The sequence below is a fragment of the Kwoniella newhampshirensis genome, chromosome 3 (genome assembly GCF_039105145.1).
Source record: "Kwoniella newhampshirensis strain CBS 13917 chromosome 3, whole genome shotgun sequence".
NCBI lineage: Eukaryota > Fungi > Basidiomycota > Tremellomycetes > Tremellales > Cryptococcaceae > Kwoniella > Kwoniella newhampshirensis.
This window is the reverse complement of record NC_089957.1, coordinates 1,181,916-1,201,153: the sequence shown is the minus strand read 5'-3', so window position 1 is coordinate 1,201,153 and position 19,238 is coordinate 1,181,916. Positions and strand designations below refer to the sequence as shown.

Here is a 19,238-nt window from a genome sequence, read left to right as displayed (position 1 = left end):
GAACCGGGTTTTCTCTATAGTCTCTTTTATATTTGCTTGCAGCCAAGCTTCCTTCTGTTCCTGTTCAATCGTTCTGTTAGTCTTCCTTGACATTGGTTTCGCTTCATGTATCGTTTTGTGGGAGCGGACTTGGTGGACTTTTACTATATATCCCGCATTTGTATGTACCAGAGATGCGATCGGCGCTCGGTACCCAGTCCGGCTCTTTATTAAGTCCACTCACTTTATCGGCAGCTGACGCCGATGACCGGTTGACTCCACTTTTGGACGATCTTTTATTCCATCTCTTGCGCGAAGTTGCAACGCTCAATCAGCAATGCCCCGACTAACACGCAGTGCCAACAGGTCCACCGCTACCGAGACGATGCCACCCAAAACTAGAGCAGTCAAGACCGCTGTCTCGAATGTCACTGGGCGTTCGCGAAAACGAGCAGAAGGCGGTGTGCCGTCAACGATTTCGACCAGACTTGTTACTCCACCTGATCCTGTCTCGACTCTCAAGGCTGAACCTGCAGCCAAGCGACGTAGACCCAATCCAGCGGCAAAGGCAAAGTATGAAAATGCCACTGCGATCAGACCCAGGGGTCTGAACTCAGCGCAAACCACCGACTCCACGTTGCTCCCCCCTACGCTAACATTCGACCTCCCCACTGCTATCTCCCATCTGACAGCTCATGATCCTCGTTTCTCACTATTCTTCACTCACCTTCCATGTCGCCCTTTTGTTCATCTCGAAGCGATTGATCCCTTCCGCACCCTTGTCACTTCGATCATAGGACAACAGGTCTCGTGGTTGGCCGCCAGGGCGATCAACAATCGGTTCAGAGCGCTGTACGGATTCACCGATGAGAAGGAGGGTTTCCCAACGCCTGAAATGGTGGAGAAGTCAGAGGTCATGGTGTTGAAGGGTGTTGGGCTGAGTACGAGGAAGGCAGAGTATGGTGGGTATTCATGTTACAGGGATGGGAGCGCCTCAGCTGATTTCTGTCATGGCTTAGTTATTTCGCTCGCACATCATTTTACTTCTGGTCAGCTGTCGACACGGCTCCTGCGTGACGGCACGGATGAGGAGGTCTCAAAAGCTCTGATAGCCGTTCGAGGGATTGGACAATGGACCGTCGACATGTTCCTGATGTTCTCACTTCGGCGACCGGATGTCCTTGCTGTGGGCGATTTGGGTGTGCAGAAGGGGCTCCTTCGATGGGCTCTCGCTGCTCATGGGGCATTACCAAAGAAGACGAATAATGATACGCCGAAGAAAGGGAAGAAGCACCAGAAAGCAGTACAGGAGGTGGTGGATGTGAAGGGCGAAGGCGAGGTGGATACACTCGTGCAAGATCGTGCGATGACGCCGGAGAAATACTCCGCGCAGGAAGATGCTTTACCACCGACACCCCTCACACCGACGACGAGTGGACCTTCCGGAGTGCACAAGGCAGTCTTGCATACACCGAATATGCCTATAGATCTACCTCGGATCCCGCCGACGCCACATACACCATCGCTACCGAGCGAAGTGGTGGAAGTACCTCCCGAGGCATTACCTCCTCCACCGGCACCCGAAGAGATGCTGTCACCGCCCGTCGGTCATGATGGCTGGGACGCACACCGGGCCGCGCCTTTGGACGAAGGCCTAAGCGTCGAGGTGTTGAAAGCAAGGTTGGCCGGGAAGAAAGCCAAGTAAGTTTATTTGACATATCTTTGGTAACCGACCGGAGTTACGTTGGATAAGGATCCGGTACCGGAGGCTGACGATGAGACAAATGCTCAGGGGTGGGATGTACCTAACACCGAAGGAGATGGACGTTTTGACACAAGGATGGAGACCGTACAGATCTCTTGGTGTTTTCTACATGTGGCCCGCTGCCGAGGAAATGTAAGGGTTGAGCTCCACTTTCTTGGTAGATCACAAAGATGTATGCAACCTCCCCGCATTTCTGAGTCAAATTGATTCCAAGCTCCTCTCGTCATCTTGACAGCATCGTACCCGCGGAATCATGGCACGCCACACAAGTAACGTAGTAGTAACGTTTTCCAGCTTGTGACGCCACGCCATTCACCGCAGTGTAGATACTGCGTGTGCCAGACTACCGTTTTGATCCCGTCCGAAAGCAGTTCACATTCCAGCCAAAACAACAGCCACGCTGATATCTAACGATACACGATGCATAATTGATGTCTATCATATAAGTCTGCTCACACAAGTTATTTCACTACTGTGCACTCGTCACAGAAACAAGTACAATCAACGCTTTCTCTTCTTGCTTGCCTGAAATACAATCATATTTAGCTTTGATCGGGAACGGACTCGATCCACTCACCGTATTGCTCGCCTTCCCCTCCTTGCCAACCTGTTCTTGAATACTTCGAGAGATCATGTCATGATCCTTCTGCCATTTGATTCGACATTCTCTCCCAGAGAGGAGCTCACATGCCACATTCATCGCCTCCGTTTTGACCTCGAAGCTCTTGTTCCTCTCCAAGCGAAGCTCCTCGCTATGCTTGAACGATCAGACAGGGAAGAGATCGTAGAATTAAAGATGCAAGAATGAAAACATCCTTTCCTTCCTCCTGGGAGAAGACCCGAGCACCACCCTCGCATATACTGTATCGCTACTGTTAATTTCCACATATCAATGTTTTGACGATGCGTCAGTAAGTCACCTTGGTCAATACGCATGCAAGCGACACCGCTTCCTTCTTTGCATTCGGCTTTGTCATCGCTTCTCATTGAGCCTATGCAGCAATGCGGTACCTTTCTAATGAGGGGTGGGAACCTGTGCTCAACTTTTAGAGGACTCGACGAGTCTCTTGGTGGTGGCCATCTCTTGCCTCTTTCGACACGTTTCTCGCTCTACAGAAGTGCTGGCAGACGAGTCAGGTCCTCACCCTCGCTATGTCGTTCTGCTTTCGACTTTGCCTGTCCAGCTGACCTTCACTCTTTGCGTCACCTTTTCCTACGTACTAATTCTTTCCCTCCAATGACGATACTGTCATAACTTAGTTATGGGGCAACCTGATCTAGCTTGAGGACTTTCACTTCAAGACATCCAGTAGTACCTTCACTTCATGGAGGACATCACATTTAGTCACATATAAATACTGAACAAGTTTTCCTTTTCGATAAGTTATCACATTCCTTCTCTTGTTACGTGGAGAACCATTTCGAGGTTCAGAACTTCGAGAACTGACATGTCGCGAGGCAATTTCACGTCAGACCAATCCGAGAACCGTACCTCGACAGATACCAACTCTTCATCCAGCTCGGACTGCTTTTTCGCTCATCTTGATCGAGATCCGAACTGGTCCAAGACGAGTCACTTCTGATCAAACCATTTCTCACCTTCTCGCCAACTTGACCAATTGGTAAAGAGGCGAAGAGGATCAGAAAATGTATCTGAGCCCCAAACACTCAACAGAGGTTTCTCCCGACATTTATGGCGAAGCTCACTGTGGTTAACGATGGTATGTTTTTCGAGTTACCCACTTCGACTTCATGAAAACGACACGCACTCCTGTTTGAACCGAGAAAGAAGCACGGGACAGAAGAGGTGGTCGAGAATGATGCAAGCAGGGATGTGGAAGGAGAAGGAGTGAGTTTGATGTCTTGGTCAGCACGGCAAGGAGCTGGTGCACCGTCCAGTGAAACGTCAATTGTGCTGTATGACGTTGCATAAAACACTGCGCGGGACATTGCATCAGGCGGATTTCGAGCAGGTCGATCTGGCCTTCCTGGCGGAGACGAAGAAACAGATCAGCCATGCGATGAATACTGTTGGGGAGCAGATCATCCTCAGAGAGCTTCCCTGTACAAAAAGATGTAGACGCATCGTATGTATCAGTATGCTATTCTCGTCGTGTGTGTTATATGATGAATGGGGGTTGTGGACCCTCTGTTGCGTACGAAACAATACATCACGTGCCACAAAATCCGAGCGGAAGGGATTCTTGACGGGATCGAATGGGAACGATCCGCCTCTTTGGACTTGTGTGGGGATGGTGCGCTGTTAGTACTACTGCTGCTACGACTACAACAACTACTACTACTACTACTACCACCACCACCACCACCACCAGTACCACAACTACTAGATGATATGTTGGGTGCGTGACGCACAAGGGCATCAATCGTTTTTGCTTGGCGTGGACCAGTAGGCTGTGGAACGTGCACACCGGCCTCTGCATCCAACAAGTCGACTCAGTCATGTCTCACGTTCCCGCGGGCGATGGCCGAGCTGCAAATTTCGTCGATCGATGGTGAGACCCCCCCCCCCCATTTGCGGGTGACCCATGTACGTCAGTGCTCTCAGGGTCACACATCCACGTGCGGAGAATTAAAAAAGAGTTGTCCGCGACCCCTTACATGAGATGAACTTGGAAATGAAAAGAATAAATAGGGGAAAGATCAGTACCGGCGAATGAAGGATGATAAATGATGTCTTGGATTGGGTTGAACCCGGTCTAGGGGGTTACTACCACACTGTGAGTGGGAGGGTTTGCTGGAAGAGAGGGAAGAGGAGGGAAGAGGGAGGGAGGCGGAAGGGGAAGTGGGGTCATTATATATGCTTACCAACGCTAGGCTGCGTCATGCAACGAGAAAGAAAGACGGAAAACGCTCGTGGGTTTACGCGCGTTGGGAAGAAGAACCTTGTCGTGTCTCAAGTTGGGAATGTAAATGACTACTGAATGGTTGACGACTACCTTTGTCACTCTTTTGGTCTTTGGATTGCGGCGTGAATCATAAGCTGTAACCCATATGCAACTCTGCAACCTGAGAGGAAAAGAGTCGTTTGAATCCCCCTCTGTGGTTTCTTTCCACAAGTGGCAAGTCCCCCCTTCCATCATAGAACCCTGAGCAAAAGATAGGTTTGTCGCCTCTTTTCACGCCCCTGCTCGTATCTCTCTTACGTCTTTTGGCCATACGCACCCAATCCTCGCTGAACCAACCACCGTCACCCCCCACAAGCACCGGCGAAACGAGTTACTGCCCTCTGCTCCCCCTAGCTCCACCCATGCGGACTGATCGTTTGATTCCTACAACCCAAATCAATCTCAGCGGTCAATCCGCAAATCCGTTTGATAGGTTACTCTTTTTCGCCTCTACCTGTTTTTCTCTTCCTCAACATCACCATCTGTCCTCCCTGCACCAACTCTCCTAGTTATTCTTGAGAGATCTGCGATACATCGGACCAGCAACAAGCAAAGAGAGCAACGGAACATCAAGGTCTCAAATCAGAGAAGAAGAGAGCCAAGCCAGGACAAAACAGTCAGTGACGTCTTCCGATTGTATATCACCCTGCGACATTGTCCGCCCTTTCGAGCGATTTGGGAGGGTATCACTGATATGTGTCACTGTCCTCATTCAGAACTGTATCATATCACATATCACATATCACATCTTGAAGTAACATATTGGCAGCGCTCGCTTTAGACCATAGTCGTTCAAGGCCACCCACACGCTACCAGATCAATCACACCAATCACACCCTTGGCAACATGCCCCAAGTCCAAAGACCACCCCCTTCTCCTGTCACGTCCGTAGCGCAACCCAACAACCCGGCTGACAAACAGAGCCACCGCAGCGGCGGAAACGGAGCGCCCGCCCCGTCCCAAAATCAGTCCGCACAATCACCTCTCGACTGGGCCAACTTCATGAACTTTCAAACACCCCCAGTCAACGGCGGATATCAGGCCAGAGGAAACGGCAATGGCGGCAGCAGCAATGCGAGTGACCAAAGGGGTGATCAGTATCAGATGTTCGCACAAAGTATCGCCTCCCGACCTCCCGCGTCAAGCATCAACTTTCAACCACCCTATCCCAGAACGTCATCGGCATCATCCATCCGACAGGCGCAACAGAACCAACAGCAGTACAACCCTGGTCCGTCACCACATTCGTCTCAACCACCATCGTTCGCCTTGCCTTCTCAATCACCGTCTCAAGTAACCTCTCCTGTCAAACCCTCGGCCAAGGGCAAATCTCCGGCGTCCCGCTCCAACTCGACAGCTACTGAGACATCTACAAGACACGATTCAACATCTCAAGAGACTTCCGCCAACAACATTGACAATGGTCTCACTCTCGATCCCTCAGCTTTTTCACGGGACATTCGATTTCAGGTGCCCTCATTTCTGTCAAATCAAGTGGGCGGCGCACCAACTTTCCCACCCGGAGGAGAAGCCTGGAGTGGATTTAGTGGAGCGAATCTCTTCGGGTCCACCGACTTGGGGCAACTCACTCCCGGTACAATCTTCGCTAATGCTTTCGGACTCGGCAACCAAGCTTCAGACCAAGCCTTCTGTGGGAATGGCGGGCATTCCGAGAGGAATGTCTTGGAAGGACTAAGCGGGTTCATGAACGGAGAAGGAGGTTGGGACAACTTCTCCACGGAAGCAGGTGGGAAGGGCGCCGAAACCCCCTCAAACCTCGGTCACGGGTTGTCGACCATGTTCTATGTTAACCCTAACCCAAGTCCGAATATGCTGGCGCCTAGAAATCCGCCTGCTCCGGTCACCTACGCCGGTCGCCCTCGCGGGGATACACAGGCTAATACGCAAGTCTCTCCAAACAACACATCGTCTGCCCAGAGCACCATGCCAGCACCATCGGCCAGTCCGAGGAACACTACTTCGCAGCAAACACCTCATCCCCAGCACAGGAACAGCAACGCGGCGTCGTCTCAGTCGTCGTCGTCTGGCTCGATGCCAACCTCTGCCATCCTGCCGCAACAGGCTACGTTCCCGAGCAACACATACCGACCGTCGGCCAACTATGAGGGTGTATCCTCAATGTCGGCAGGGAATAACCTTTCGAACCACATCAACTTTGCCTCCTCTTCGTCCGCACCGTATGCCCCCCCGCCAAGCGCTCAAAGCTTGATGGCGGGTCCCATGCCACCTTCCCTCACCGATGGGCCAGGGCTGTATTCAACAACAGGGTTCGACATGGTGGGCGTCCTGGCTCGAGTCGCAGCGCGCAAGGACCCGAGTACTGTGCTGGGTCCTGTTGACCTGAGTTGTAGCTTCTTGGTAGTGGTGAGTCGAGCCACCTCGCCGGTGGATGGCGCTGATATACGAGCAGGACATCCGCCGATATGATTCACCGATCGTCTACGCATCGCCCAGCTTCAGTCAATTGACTGGTTATGAATTGCCTCAGATCCTCGGTCGCAACTGCCGTTTTCTGCAGAGTGAGTACTGACCCACTGCCCGCTTGTCCGCTTGTTAACCCCTATGCAGGTCCCGAGGGAGAAGTCGTCAAAGGGTCCAAGCGAAAGTACACGGACAACACGGCTGTTGCCCATCTCAAGCGCATGCTCAATGCCGGCAAGGAGTGTCAAGCGTCATTGATCAACTATCGCCGTGGCGGTGTACCATTCATCAACTTGGTCACCGTCGTGCCCATACCCTGGGATGGTACGGACATTGTGTACCACGTCGGCTTCCAGGTCGATTTGGTCGAGCAGCCAAATGCCATTCTTCGAAACATGCGGGATGGCAGTTACCAGGTCAACTATACCGTCTCTAACCCCATCGAGAAGCCTTTGAAACCTCCCGGCAAGGAGATGGGCGTGACGGGCCTCAGCGCAGAGGTTATGGAGATCATGGGCAACAAGGTGAACACTATCGCAGGCGGACAGGGCGAAGACGTGGGCAAGATGGAGTGGCTGAAGATGGTGCTGGAGAATACCGATGGTGAGTAGTCATATCGTTGTCAGACGTCTACTGACCGTCTCCACAGACTTCGTCCACGCTCTCTCGCTCAAGGGCTTCTTCCAATATGTGTCCCCGTCGGTCCGGCGTGTGCTTGAGTACGAGCCGGAAGAGCTACTCAACAAGAACATTTCAGAGTTCGCGCATCCATCGGATATCGTCCCGCTCATGCGAGAGTTGAAGGATTCGACTCATGGCTCCAACGACAGCCAGTCTGCGAAACATGTCAACCTGGTCTTCCGTATTCGACGCAAGAACTCTGGCTACATCTGGATTGAAAGTGTTGGCCGACTCGTGGTCGAAGCTGGCAAAGGACGAAAGGCGGTCATCCTATCTGGTCGTGCTCGAAGTGTTCCTACTCTTCCTTGGGACTCTGTGGCCAAGTATGGCGGTCTTGCCGAGACTGAGTTCTGGGCCAAAATGTCTTTCCAAGGTCTGGTCCTTCATACTACATCTGCGGTGGACGATGTGCTTGGTCAACCAACCGAGGATGTTGTCGGGCAGAGCTTCTTCTCGCTCTTGCCCGGCGGCGACAATGGTCCACCAGGCCTCACGACGATGCAAGCCGATCCGACAGCGCCCGTTGTCACGGTACACCATGCATTACACCAAGCGCTCAACGGTGAGACACGTCACGGCGGTGTATCAGTGCAGCACAACATGGTACACAAATCTGGCCGCCAGGTCAATGTAGTATCGATCTTTTACGCCCCTCGACAGGTCATGTCCGAGTCGTCACCGGTTGTCGCGTCTAGCTCTGAAGACTTGAGCAGTCCCGAGGGAAGTCAAGATACGAGGCGGACCAGCCTCTCATCTCGCACAGGCACCGGTCTTAAACCTACTAGTATCGTGGTCCAGGTCAAGCTGCTGGTCGCGCCACAGCAACTGCAAAGCCAGCCGTCAACCATTGCCACTCTTGCCAATGCTCGACCCGTTGTGCATGTTTCATCCGCCAACCTGTTCGAAGAATTGGAGACCACACGGGGTACCTCGTGGCAGTACGAGTTGCACCAGTTACGACTTCTCAACCGACGACTAAAGGAGGACATCGCCTCGGCTAAGCGCAGAGGTGCGGGCAAGCTCAAGGGGAAGAAAAGAAAGTTGGCAGAGGAGATGGGACAGTGGTCAGCTCTTGGAGCGGCCACAGAAGGTAGTACCGCTCCTGCAATCCCTGAACAGTATAAAGCGGCTCCTAGACATCAACTAGCGCCAGGATTTGGTCTGGTCGCCCCCGGTTTGGGATCGCCTTATTATTAGGATCATTTCTGTTTTTCACCACTCGGTTTCAATCTGTATCGCAATACGAAAAAGGGAAATGGGAAGAAGGCAGATTAAAGGTACATTTGACATTGTAAGCAGTTTATGATAGGGCAAAAATTGTAATCATGACAGGACGGAAATGAGACAAGTATGTATTGTGACAGGGTCGCACATGTTTGCAGCTGGACGACGGGGCTCATGCATGTAAAAATTGATGTTTTCATGCCGTACCACCATCAATTGCTATGCTGCGCTATCACCGAAGACACCTCACAATCCCGCACTCCCCTCCCTCTCCCTCCCAAGTATGGATCTCCTCCCTATGAACTTCTCTTTCTCTTTCTCTCTCATCGTTGGACTCTCCGAAGCTCTCTTGATGAACTGAAACGCTATCAACGGACTTCCGTTAGCCCCTCCCGAGTCAAGGAGCGCTGTTTGTGTTTTACCGTGTGAGCTGGGGGTGTGGGGAGATGCGACTTTATCAGGTGAGAGATGTTGGTTGCCCGGGGTGTGAGGAAAGGGGATCTCGCTATATACGGGCGTCTCATCTGTTGAAGGGAGCGAAGATGCCGCCAAGGAAGCCGGGACGGACTGATGGTTCTGAGAGGTCAAAGAGGCGGAAGTGACAGGGACGAGATCATTGCTCAATTGATCAAAAGGTGTCTGCCACGAACCGATCGCTTCTGCAAAATGATCAAGCAGGAACCTAATAAACGATCAGCCTCGCGTCAACATTCTATGCACATCACACCCACTTTGATAGCTCCACCCATCCGCCGCCCACTCGCACCATGACAGTTCTCGATCTCAAAATCCTGCAAAAACATAATTTCGCCCTCCCCTCCGCCCCGATCCAATACTTTCCTGATTGATCTTTCCACTTGTCCGAAGTATTCAATCCTACAGGCCGCATTGGGACATTCACCTGTGAAATTGTCAGAGTCACTCCATAGTTTTGGTGGTGAAAAGACTGACACCTAGTTTGTTTACAATATTTCCCACTGCTATGTCAAGTCCGCTCCTTGGATCAGCGACATACTCGGTCTCAGCTTGAGGAGGGAGACCGAGCAGCCTGCTGTTTTTGCGAGACCTTGGTACAGCTCGTGCGATAGGTAAGCTCATCGACGGAGAGGAAGGAACCCGTTCTGTCGCAGGCGTTAATCCCTTGACTGGTCTGGGAATCGAGCTTGGACGAAGTCGTGTTCCATCGGTTTGTGGCGAGGCAGGGATGGAATTCAGGTCGTTGCGAGAGTTCCGTATGCCGAGATTTCTTTCGTCGTTCACTTGGATCCGAGTAGGTGTCTCAGATACGGCTCGCATACGAGATTTAGGTGTTTGGGCAGGAGAAAAATACGTTGAATGACCTTGAATGGTCGTAGGGTTGGAAGCTGCTCGGTGGATCGGTCTGGAGCTGGAGCTGGTCAAACGGGGAAGTCTCGAAGCAGCTGCTGATCTGGATGACTCCGGTCTCGTCACACCCGCGTGCTCGGAGATGCCGTCATAGTCAACGCCCCTCCGAGCAGAGCGTATACCCTCCTCAGCTAGGATAATGAGCTCGTCCCAAGCGTCTTTGACCCGATGCATCTCGTGTTTCGCCCTTGAGTCGGATTCCACCGACGGAAATAAGTCCACCAATTTTGTGACGGATACACTAGCCTCTTCCCGGAGTGAAGCCAACGGTACGTCTTGCCCTTCCTCGACATTGTCGGTAAACTCCAGCAGACGACTAAGCTTTGTGTCACATGTTGCGACCGCTTGAGCGAATGTCACCAGTCGGTCCAGTGCTGGGAACAAATCATGGCAGGCACGGACTGTCGTCTTCACCTCGTTCAGTTCCGAGATGGCAGAGTCTGTCGTGGGCTCGGCGACGTTTTCAATCTGGAGCGAGACGTCGTCCAGCGCAGCTATGATATCTGAACGGACGTGCTCAGTTGGGAGCCGTCGGAGGCCATGAGTAATGGCCAATTCCGAAACCGTGGGGTTCACGATCTGGCTCACGCAGAGATCGTCCAACGACCTGCGCATAGCGCGGATGCGAGCGAGCGCGTCGTCAACGACCGGGTTGGTTAGCGAAGGAGCCTTACATATGTCATGGACAGAGGACTGAGGGCCAAAGACGTCGTGGCCGTGGGGAGTCGATCGCGTCCATGTTGGAGCTGCCCCCAGACTCCGCCTTGCTTTGGACAAGCAATCCCTTGCCTCCGTCTTTGTTTGTTCGATCTCAGCCAGAGCCGCAGTAACAACACCGCTCGCGGCGTCGAACGCTGTGAGCCAGACTTCGACATTTGAAGTCTGCATAAGGGTCCCAGGCCGCTTCTCCACGACATTGCGGAAATGACCGACGGCCTGCCGCAGGTCCACCTCGCGCTCGTTCAACACAAGTCTTAGCTGACTGAATGATGCCTCGATAGCATTAACCATCGCCGGTTGAGATGATGTATCTTCTAGCTGATCACGAATCTGGACCGAAGCAGACTCCCATCGCGCCAGACCATGGTCGACTATTTCGGCGGAATTGCGGCAGTCTATGATCCACAGCTGACAGAGGACTTGGTTGTAAGAGCGCTTACAATGAGCAATGGCTGACGCGACTGACGTGGAACTGTCATTGACACTGTCACGAGTCGTTTTATCCATTTTCATTAAGTCGACGGCAAAGTGATGCTCTCCGTAGGGTTGGCTGGTCACAGATGACTGGTCATTCCCCAAAGGAATAGAACCACTGCCGTTGGTCGCGATGAACGGTACACGTGCTGCTAGGCCCGCTTGCCAGTCTACTATCTCTTTGTCTATGCTGTCGAGCTGGGCAATTATCAACTCGTGTGCTTCAGCACCAAGGAGGCGTCCATCTTGCACCAAGCTGTCTAGCTGTTCCTGTATGATCACAATCTTCTGTAGGAGCCGCGTCGTTTCATTCTGAATCGAGCGAACGACGTCCGCTTGCTGAGTCACTCGTTGGTAGAGGATCAAGTTCTGCTTGACATCGTGGTGTAGTTGATTGACAAGCGATGTGTGATTCCGAATGGCCAGGATAGACCGATCTGATGTCTTGACAAGTTTCTCCAGACGCGCTAACGGCCTAGTGAGGGCCTCCTTGATTGTCTGATCTGCTGAGCAGATCTTGGCCTCGAAAAAATCCAGCTTACTCCGGTTGACAAACGTTTGTGCAACGGATGCGTCATTGATCGCACCAATGATCTGGACGAGTAGAGCTTCGGATTCGGCTTTGATGGTGTTGCCAGACCGAACGATCTGCTGGGCTAGTGGGATCACAAGCAAATCCAAGTCGACGGCTCGGACATCGGCATTGGCGCGGCGGACTAATTCGAGCAAGCGACCGGTATTCTGCTCAGCTTGATCGAGAAGATCATCCGTGACCAGATGCACAGGCATTTCCTGACGAAGGGATGCTGGGGCCGTCTTGATGACGGTTCGGTATTGCATGATAGCCAGCGTCGTTACCTGACAAGATTCTGTACACTTTTCGATAGCCGCGTTCGCCTCAAAAGTTCGTCGCTGAGTCGCGTTCAGCCACGAATCGAGTCCACCGGTCAATGATGACAAGTTGCTTAGGTCCGGCCGAGGATTATCGTGCGGGCCGATCTGCAGCATCTCAATCCTTTGCCACAGGCCGCGTTCCTGTTTCACCAGGTTGAGATTGCTCTCTACCAACCGAAGTCTCGCCGATGAGAGACGATCGTACCATTCAACTCCTTGCCGCGCTTTTGAGACATGATTCGACGCAATCTCCCGGGCTGACCTGAGAGTAGTAACAATTTCGTCATTATGCGAGCCATGGTCAGGATACGCTGGATGGGAGGGCCGAGGGAATTCCGAGGTGATTGTGGATGGCAATAGAGCTTGTACCGTATGCAAAAGACCGGCCAAACGAGAGTGATCATCGCTTGTAGCGGGCCGTTCGAGCGCTTCACGCAAATCGTTGAGCAGCATGTCTGCGGCTTGTTGGGCGTGATTTGAAGCAGTGTAGTGATCATCACACCTGGAGGCGGATGAGCGTTGCAAACTAATTGAGTGAGAATGCTCACAGTATGTAATGCTCTTCGATTTCTTTACACCAATGGATAATCTTACCCAGATCCTCCACATCCGTGTCTATACCATCCTGCAAATCCAACAGTTTCTCTGGAACCGCGCCATCATCGAGCATTGTCGCATCCCGTGGGCCATAGGTATCACCTAGATTTCTCAATGGACCCGCAATGTCCATCATGCGATCTAGCAGTACGCCACTGCGTGCGAGGTGTGTGGAGACCAGACTCTGATAGCGTGTCTCGAGGTTGACGATATGGGAATGAAGGAGGGGAATGTGCAGGGAACGTCTAGGGGTAGTAGGGCGCGGAGAAGCGGGGAAGGCACTGTTCGAAGGTGATGGAGCCGTTTTGAGTACTGTGAGATTTTCGTTCAGCGTGGAAGGAGACTGCACCAGTGTCGAGAGGCCGTGAGCGCCATTTTTATGTGCAAGAGGCTTCGACCGAACTGCCGAGGAAATTCGACCTGAGGCTTGTGAGCTCTCAGTGAAAGCCGGCGTCCATCGTCCTTTGTCGCGAATCACACTGTCCACGGCTCGCTGCAGATTGCGTGCCTCGCTCATGACCAGCCAGCGGACATGATCCCATTGCAGGCGAAGCCTGGCCAGCTCAAGTAAGTGTCTTCGATGCCGCAGAAGCGTGAGCAGGCGGTCGATCAGAACGATCAAGTCGAGAGTAATCGATACAAGGTGGGTAGACGGTGGTGTAAGGGGTACGAGGGTGACAGCTGAGGATCGTCAATGGGATATATGTCTGGAGAAACTCACCTCGAGTCTTCGTCTTTATCCTCTCGAGATCGCCTCCATCAAATTTCAACACTTCTTCCTCGATGAGATTTCTCTCGTCCTGCCATTGCTGCACTTGATCGACCGAAGGAAGTTGCCATCGCGCGTCAGCGACCCCTTCCCGCAGGAAGCCATCAGTGCCGCTTTGAGATGTCAAGACCGGATGTAAGAAGGGGTATAACGGAGGCACAGCTTCGAGGACCTGAAAAATGAGCGAATGGGCATCTGGGTACACCCACCCACCTTGAGCTTGCTCTCGAACCACCGTCGCTTCTCCACAAACGCACCAAGCTCTCGAGCATCTTCCTGCGGGAGCTCCCTCATGTCATCCGCCTTCACCCCGTCCACCGTCGTTGCCGATATGGCAGAGGCATTCAATCAATGTCTTTGGTCAATGAGCAAGAGTAAGACTGCAAGTGATTGGATTTGTTTTGATCTCCTGTTGAGATGACGTAAGAAAACAGATCAGTCACGTGACCCTCCTGACCCATATGCTGCAATGCCGGCGCTTCCGTGTCTCGCTCCCTCCTCCTCCTCCTCCTCCTCCTCCCACATCACATCCATCCATCCTGGCCTTTCTTCGATTCAGAACTCACTCTCCAATGACATCCGACATTGTATCACCATGCTCACAGCAAGACAGATCAGACGACGTGCCCTCTTGCGTCCTTCCGTGTCCGTCCCCGTCATCAATCATCATCATCATGCCGCCAGTACGGTCATTCCGGCAGCAATGTCGACCGTCACTTCTCCACCCATAGCTTCTACGTCCTATCGACGAACCCATCCGCAATTCTCACCCTTCGATGTCAAGGGCAAAGGGCGGGCGTACGATTGGGACGTCGCATGCCAACCGGGCCTGACGAAACACACGTCATACGGTCGTCCTTCTCGCCGACGTCCCGCTCTCAACGCTGTTTTTTACAGGTCTTTTCATGCCACTGCTCGACGAGATGCTATCCCGCTGATTCCTGCGGGCCTTGTGATATTGAAAGTAAGTGATTCATCCGATGTAAGATGCATGCTGATCGGAACATAGGGTACATCCATCCTGACCCTAGCCACTGCGTTCTCTCGTATCTTGATATCGTTCTTTCCCGTCGGTACCCTGGCCGCATTCAAGATGGCTCGAATGGGGAAATGGATCACAGAGGTGGCGAAACCTTCTGTGTCCCCTGAAGTGGAAGACTTTTGGAGGATGTGGTGCGAGGACGAAAAGCCGATAGTGCTGACCAAAGAAGAATCCGACAAATTGCTGGACCGGGAGCCGGACGACAACGGTTGGGTGACGCTGGAGGACGGCAGGATCGCGTATTCGGTCCCCATGCCGCCCAGCAGATGGTCTCGCGAGAATTTAGTCCGAGATCAAATAACGCCACAGGCTATCCTCACACATCATAGCGGGAATCGAAGACGTGCAGCACATTTCGCTCGTCGCATGTACTTTTGCGTACCGGACCTTCCGCCCCTCTCGGTACCATACTATGATCGTCTCGATCCAACACGTCGTCAACAAGTCGATGCATACAGACGATATTGGATCGGATTGAGAAGATTCAAAGACTGCTTCAAGACTGGACGGTGGATAGTAGGGTTGATATTCATGCTTCCGGTCTATCTACTCGCCGGAGTTTACCTCGCAGGCCTCGAGCGGGTCCCCCTGACCGGTAGATGGCGCTTGATCCTCCTGACTCCCGAAGAGGAGGACACGATCTCGACAAGCTTGGCCGGAGTTAATTGGTTTCGAAGCGTGGTCAATCTTCTCACAACGGCGGAGCGACCGGCTCCGGCAATTGTGCCCCCGGATGATTGGCGATGGACCTGGGTTCAGGGAGTCTTGACGCGACTGGAACGAGCCGTTGTTGCGGACTGTCAATCTAGAGCTGCGGGACGACAACCGGCGAACAGTGACTCCCTGTATCCTGTGCCACCCATGCCTTACCATCCTCTCAAGCCCCGTCCGCGTGCTTCGTCGCTCCTGCATGGAGTGCTTCCTGGTGGAGACGCTTCGACTGGTCGAGAACATCTCGAGATAGGCCCTCCGTACAACCTCATGCTAATGGAGAAGGACGAAAAGAATGCCTTTTCATACGGATTTGGAGGACACAAGGCGGGTGGCATCGTCGTGTATTCGGGATTGCTGGATAGTATTCTGCGTACGGGCTTCACCGAGGAATTGATACAACAACCCGCGCCTCGAGGCGTTTTTTCAAGCCTTTTTTCGACCTCACCGTCGCCCAGCCGGCCGCGAGCTCAACCTACAGAAGAGCAAACGCTGCATCTTGCATGTGTGCTTGCGCACGAAATGGGGCATCTCCTGCTCAGTCATCACCTCGAAACGTTGTCGCAGCAGCAAGTACTTTGGCCTAGTGTGCTTGGATTGACCATGGACTTGGTCAGAGCGTTCATATGGCCCTTCACGTGAGTTCAAGCATCTGTGGGAACGCACTGACGCGCAGGGTGTTTCTGGGACCGACGGTGAATGACGCGCTGGCCAACATGGGGAAGACCAGTACAGAAGAGTTGATCGGGCGATTCGGGGAAATCGGCTTCCAATGGAAGCACGAGTATGAGGCTGACCTGGCGGGATTGAGGTGGGTTTGTAGCGTGACGTAGAGATCAGCGCTGACGGGTGTTCAGACTACTCGCTGTGGCCGGTTTCAATCCCAGGGCGGCAGTCGATCACTTTTCGAGCTCAGTAGCGGATCTGCGCGAGATCCAGCCGGTGGAGAAGGAGGAGACTGGGTTGACAGGCACCTTCTTCAAGCTGTGGACAAAGGCGACACATCCGTCGCCAGAGAAAAGGACAGATGCCATCAGGGAGGAGCTGAACAGATGGGAGTTGGAGGCCAGGAAGGCAGACAAGTAGCGTTGGCGCGTTTGGCTGATGGATATTTGGCCAGTCCGATCCAGTCGGTTCTGTATAGATGTACATGTTGTGACATAGAGGACTCAGTGATGCATCGCAACTCATGTTGATCGAGGAGAGAGAGAGAGAGAGAGAGAGAGGGATGAAAAGGTGATAAAGGTGCATCGTCCGTGTCGTTGTATGTGTTTCAGATCCTCTCTTGTGACGAACGGGGACGGCTGTACGCTGCGGAGAGAAAGACACTTTTGAAACGCTACTTGTGTGCCTGGTTTTGTGTTCTTCTTGCATAGCTTCTTTGCATGACACACCGCATACATACAATCTCACAACGTCAGCCTTTTCTCTTCCCTTCTCTTCTCTCTTCCCTTCCCTTCCCCTTCCCCTTCCCTTCCCTTCCCATCCCCTTCTCCTCTCCCTCCCCCCCTCCCCCCTCCTCCCGCCACCCAAGCCACGTCATCTCAGAACATTGTTGATGATTCAGTCCCTTTGTATCTCATCGGGAACGATCATCATGACTCCTTCCTTTCTCCTCTGAGGGAGCTCTCTGCTTCATATCGCTGCCTTCATCATGGCAGATGCAACGAAATACGGCAACGCCATCGAATTTGACGTCGACCTCCATTCCATCTATGCGGCGTATCTGTGAGTGTCGTGTCGTGGAGCGAAAGAGCTGACGGTCAGAGGTCTCTTTGAGTCTTCCAACACCGATTGGTGGGACAAATCATGGGGAGGATACTTTACCAATTTCAACGACTTTCTGGGCTTCGGCTGGGAGGTGATGGGTGAGTGAGTAAAAGGTGATGCCCGTGGCTTACCAGGAAAGTTGTTGTGGATCATATCACAGGAAGGCCTCATATCGCTGTCAGGAGGGAGCACATCGGACTGTTCGCAAAGATGATCAGGACTCGGTGGGTTGAGCAATCGTGATTCGGGCTGATGGGTAGGTTCGGCGAATCGCTGCCAAAGGATCCGCCAACCACTCTCCCACTCGACCCAGTTCCGACGCGTAACCTTGCACTGAGACGATTGGTCAAACTGTACGATCTCGCCTCATATCGGAAGCTATCACATACGCTGCCAGCCGCAGAGCTATCGCACTTGCGATCTCGGGTGCGAGCGGGAGAGATCAGCGTAGCCGAGCAGCTGTTCTATGCGGGAGGCAGTGGGGCGAAGGACATCGGGATGAGAGACAACGGGGTGGGATACACCTTTGCGAGTGTCAAAAGTATATGGTGGGAAAAGGGCGGCCCACCGGGTGGGTTTGTCCCGGGTGTGGGTCGAACGCAGGGTCTCAAAGAAATAAAGGGATTGGTGCTGGAGGTAGGCGTAGCAGTGTTGAGGTGTGCGAGCCTGCGAGCAGTGGTGAGTGTCAAGGCTGAAGCTCGAGCTGATGGCAGAATGTATGGCCGCCAGTACCAGAGGAGAATTACCGAAAGTCGCACTATATCGCAGAAGAGTGGGTGGATAAGGTGAGTTCTTGACGAGGTGAAGGCTGATAGGCAGCGTGCAAATAATAACCCGCCCAATTTCCCTCGATCGTACGCATTTGGAAAGAGTAACTATGTGTCGGAGAAGAGTCTCGAAACAATTCTGGAGTGAGTGAAAAGGACGCGACGAAGCTGATGCGCCAGTGCGACACTTGGAGCGATTGCTTCGCAAGAAAACGACGGGAATGCGAACACACTTGTGCTGCTTACTGTTGGCGAACCGAATCCTTTACCCCTTCCGTCGACAACTACACTGCCTCAAAACGTTCTTCACTTGGACGTGCTGGCCCTGGAGTTTAACCTGCTTCGTCGCGCTCAAGCCAAAGGGCTTCCCGGGACACCAGATCGACGCCTACCATTGGCCTCGCTGTCCTCGTTACTTCAAACACTACAGATCCCCGTTCCCCCCTTCGCGCCGCTCAACAACGCCGGAAACGAAGCGTACTACACTCTTCTAGCCTTCCAAAAGCTCATGATGGGCGAGACGAGACTGCCAGGATTGTTGTTTGCGCAGCCGGACGCGTACGGATATTCACATATGTACCAGCTGCCCCCGCCTCCGCCGATCGGACACACTCGCCGCGATTCCGGCGGGAGTGGGCATTTCTCTGAACACCGACTTTCGTCGGCACCCAGCGGAATACGGCCACGGCCTGCATCTATGGGTGACCAACTTGACCTCCGAACCCCACGTGTCGCGCCTAACCTTAAGCCGGAACGAAAGTCAATCGCACGCTCCCAAACTGTATTCTGGGATGACGCAGAGTATGCTCGAAGGGAGAGAAACGAAAGTATGGGCCCGGACGCACGAGGCAGGAGAGGGATGATGAGCTCAAGCAGCTCCAGGAGCATCTCCTTCGAGGAAGGAAGGCGTGAAAAGGCGTCATTGAGGCCTTCTGGATTATCAGGGACGAGTTTGAGCAAGGAGGGGAGTGGGTCGGCGGGCACGGAATCTACGAAACCGGAGTCGGGCGGTGGGGAGAAGAAGAGGGGTAAACTCAAGAGCGAGAGAAGTGTCAAAGATCTCGCAGGGGCGCTGGCAAGATTCTGGGTTGGTTAGGTCGTGTTACAACTG

At 53.0% G+C, this 19,238-nt stretch overlaps 5 protein-coding genes across 5 annotated transcripts; 4 read left to right on the top strand and 1 right to left on the bottom strand.

The window, feature by feature from the left end:
- Positions 1-316: 316 nt before the first annotated feature.
- IAR55_001792 (uncharacterized protein) lies at positions 317-1,880 on the top strand (the record flags this gene model as incomplete). The annotated part of the gene is made up of 3 exons (XM_066944915.1): positions 317-941; positions 999-1,680; positions 1,772-1,880. The coding sequence occupies 3 exons, from the start codon at positions 317-319 to the stop codon at positions 1,878-1,880; spliced, it is 1,416 nt and encodes a 471-aa protein (XP_066804838.1).
- A 3,616-nt stretch (positions 1,881-5,496) lies between these two features.
- Positions 5,497-8,970, top strand: IAR55_001791 (uncharacterized protein; the record flags this gene model as incomplete). The annotated part of the gene is made up of 4 exons (XM_066944914.1): positions 5,497-7,035; positions 7,082-7,190; positions 7,240-7,695; positions 7,742-8,970. The coding sequence occupies 4 exons, from the start codon at positions 5,497-5,499 to the stop codon at positions 8,968-8,970; spliced, it is 3,333 nt and encodes a 1,110-aa protein (XP_066804837.1).
- Positions 8,971-9,243: 273 nt separating this feature from the next.
- Positions 9,244-14,131, bottom strand: IAR55_001790 (uncharacterized protein; the record flags this gene model as incomplete). Its single annotated transcript, XM_066944913.1, has 6 exons — positions 9,244-9,679; positions 9,729-9,898; positions 9,949-12,973; positions 13,020-13,470; positions 13,790-13,999; positions 14,047-14,131. The coding sequence occupies 6 exons, from the start codon at positions 14,129-14,131 to the stop codon at positions 9,244-9,246; spliced, it is 4,377 nt and encodes a 1,458-aa protein (XP_066804836.1).
- A 301-nt stretch (positions 14,132-14,432) lies between these two features.
- On the top strand, positions 14,433-16,676 carry IAR55_001789 (uncharacterized protein; the record flags this gene model as incomplete). The annotated part of the gene is made up of 4 exons (XM_066944912.1): positions 14,433-14,801; positions 14,847-16,228; positions 16,321-16,401; positions 16,448-16,676. 4 exons carry the CDS (start codon positions 14,433-14,435, stop codon positions 16,674-16,676), a joined length of 2,061 nt encoding a protein of 686 aa, XP_066804835.1.
- Positions 16,677-17,244: 568 nt separating this feature from the next.
- Positions 17,245-19,223, top strand: IAR55_001788 (uncharacterized protein; the record flags this gene model as incomplete). Its single annotated transcript, XM_066944911.1, has 3 exons — positions 17,245-17,318; positions 17,621-18,145; positions 18,308-19,223. 3 exons carry the CDS (start codon positions 17,245-17,247, stop codon positions 19,221-19,223), a joined length of 1,515 nt encoding a protein of 504 aa, XP_066804834.1.
- Positions 19,224-19,238: the final 15 nt, after the last annotated feature.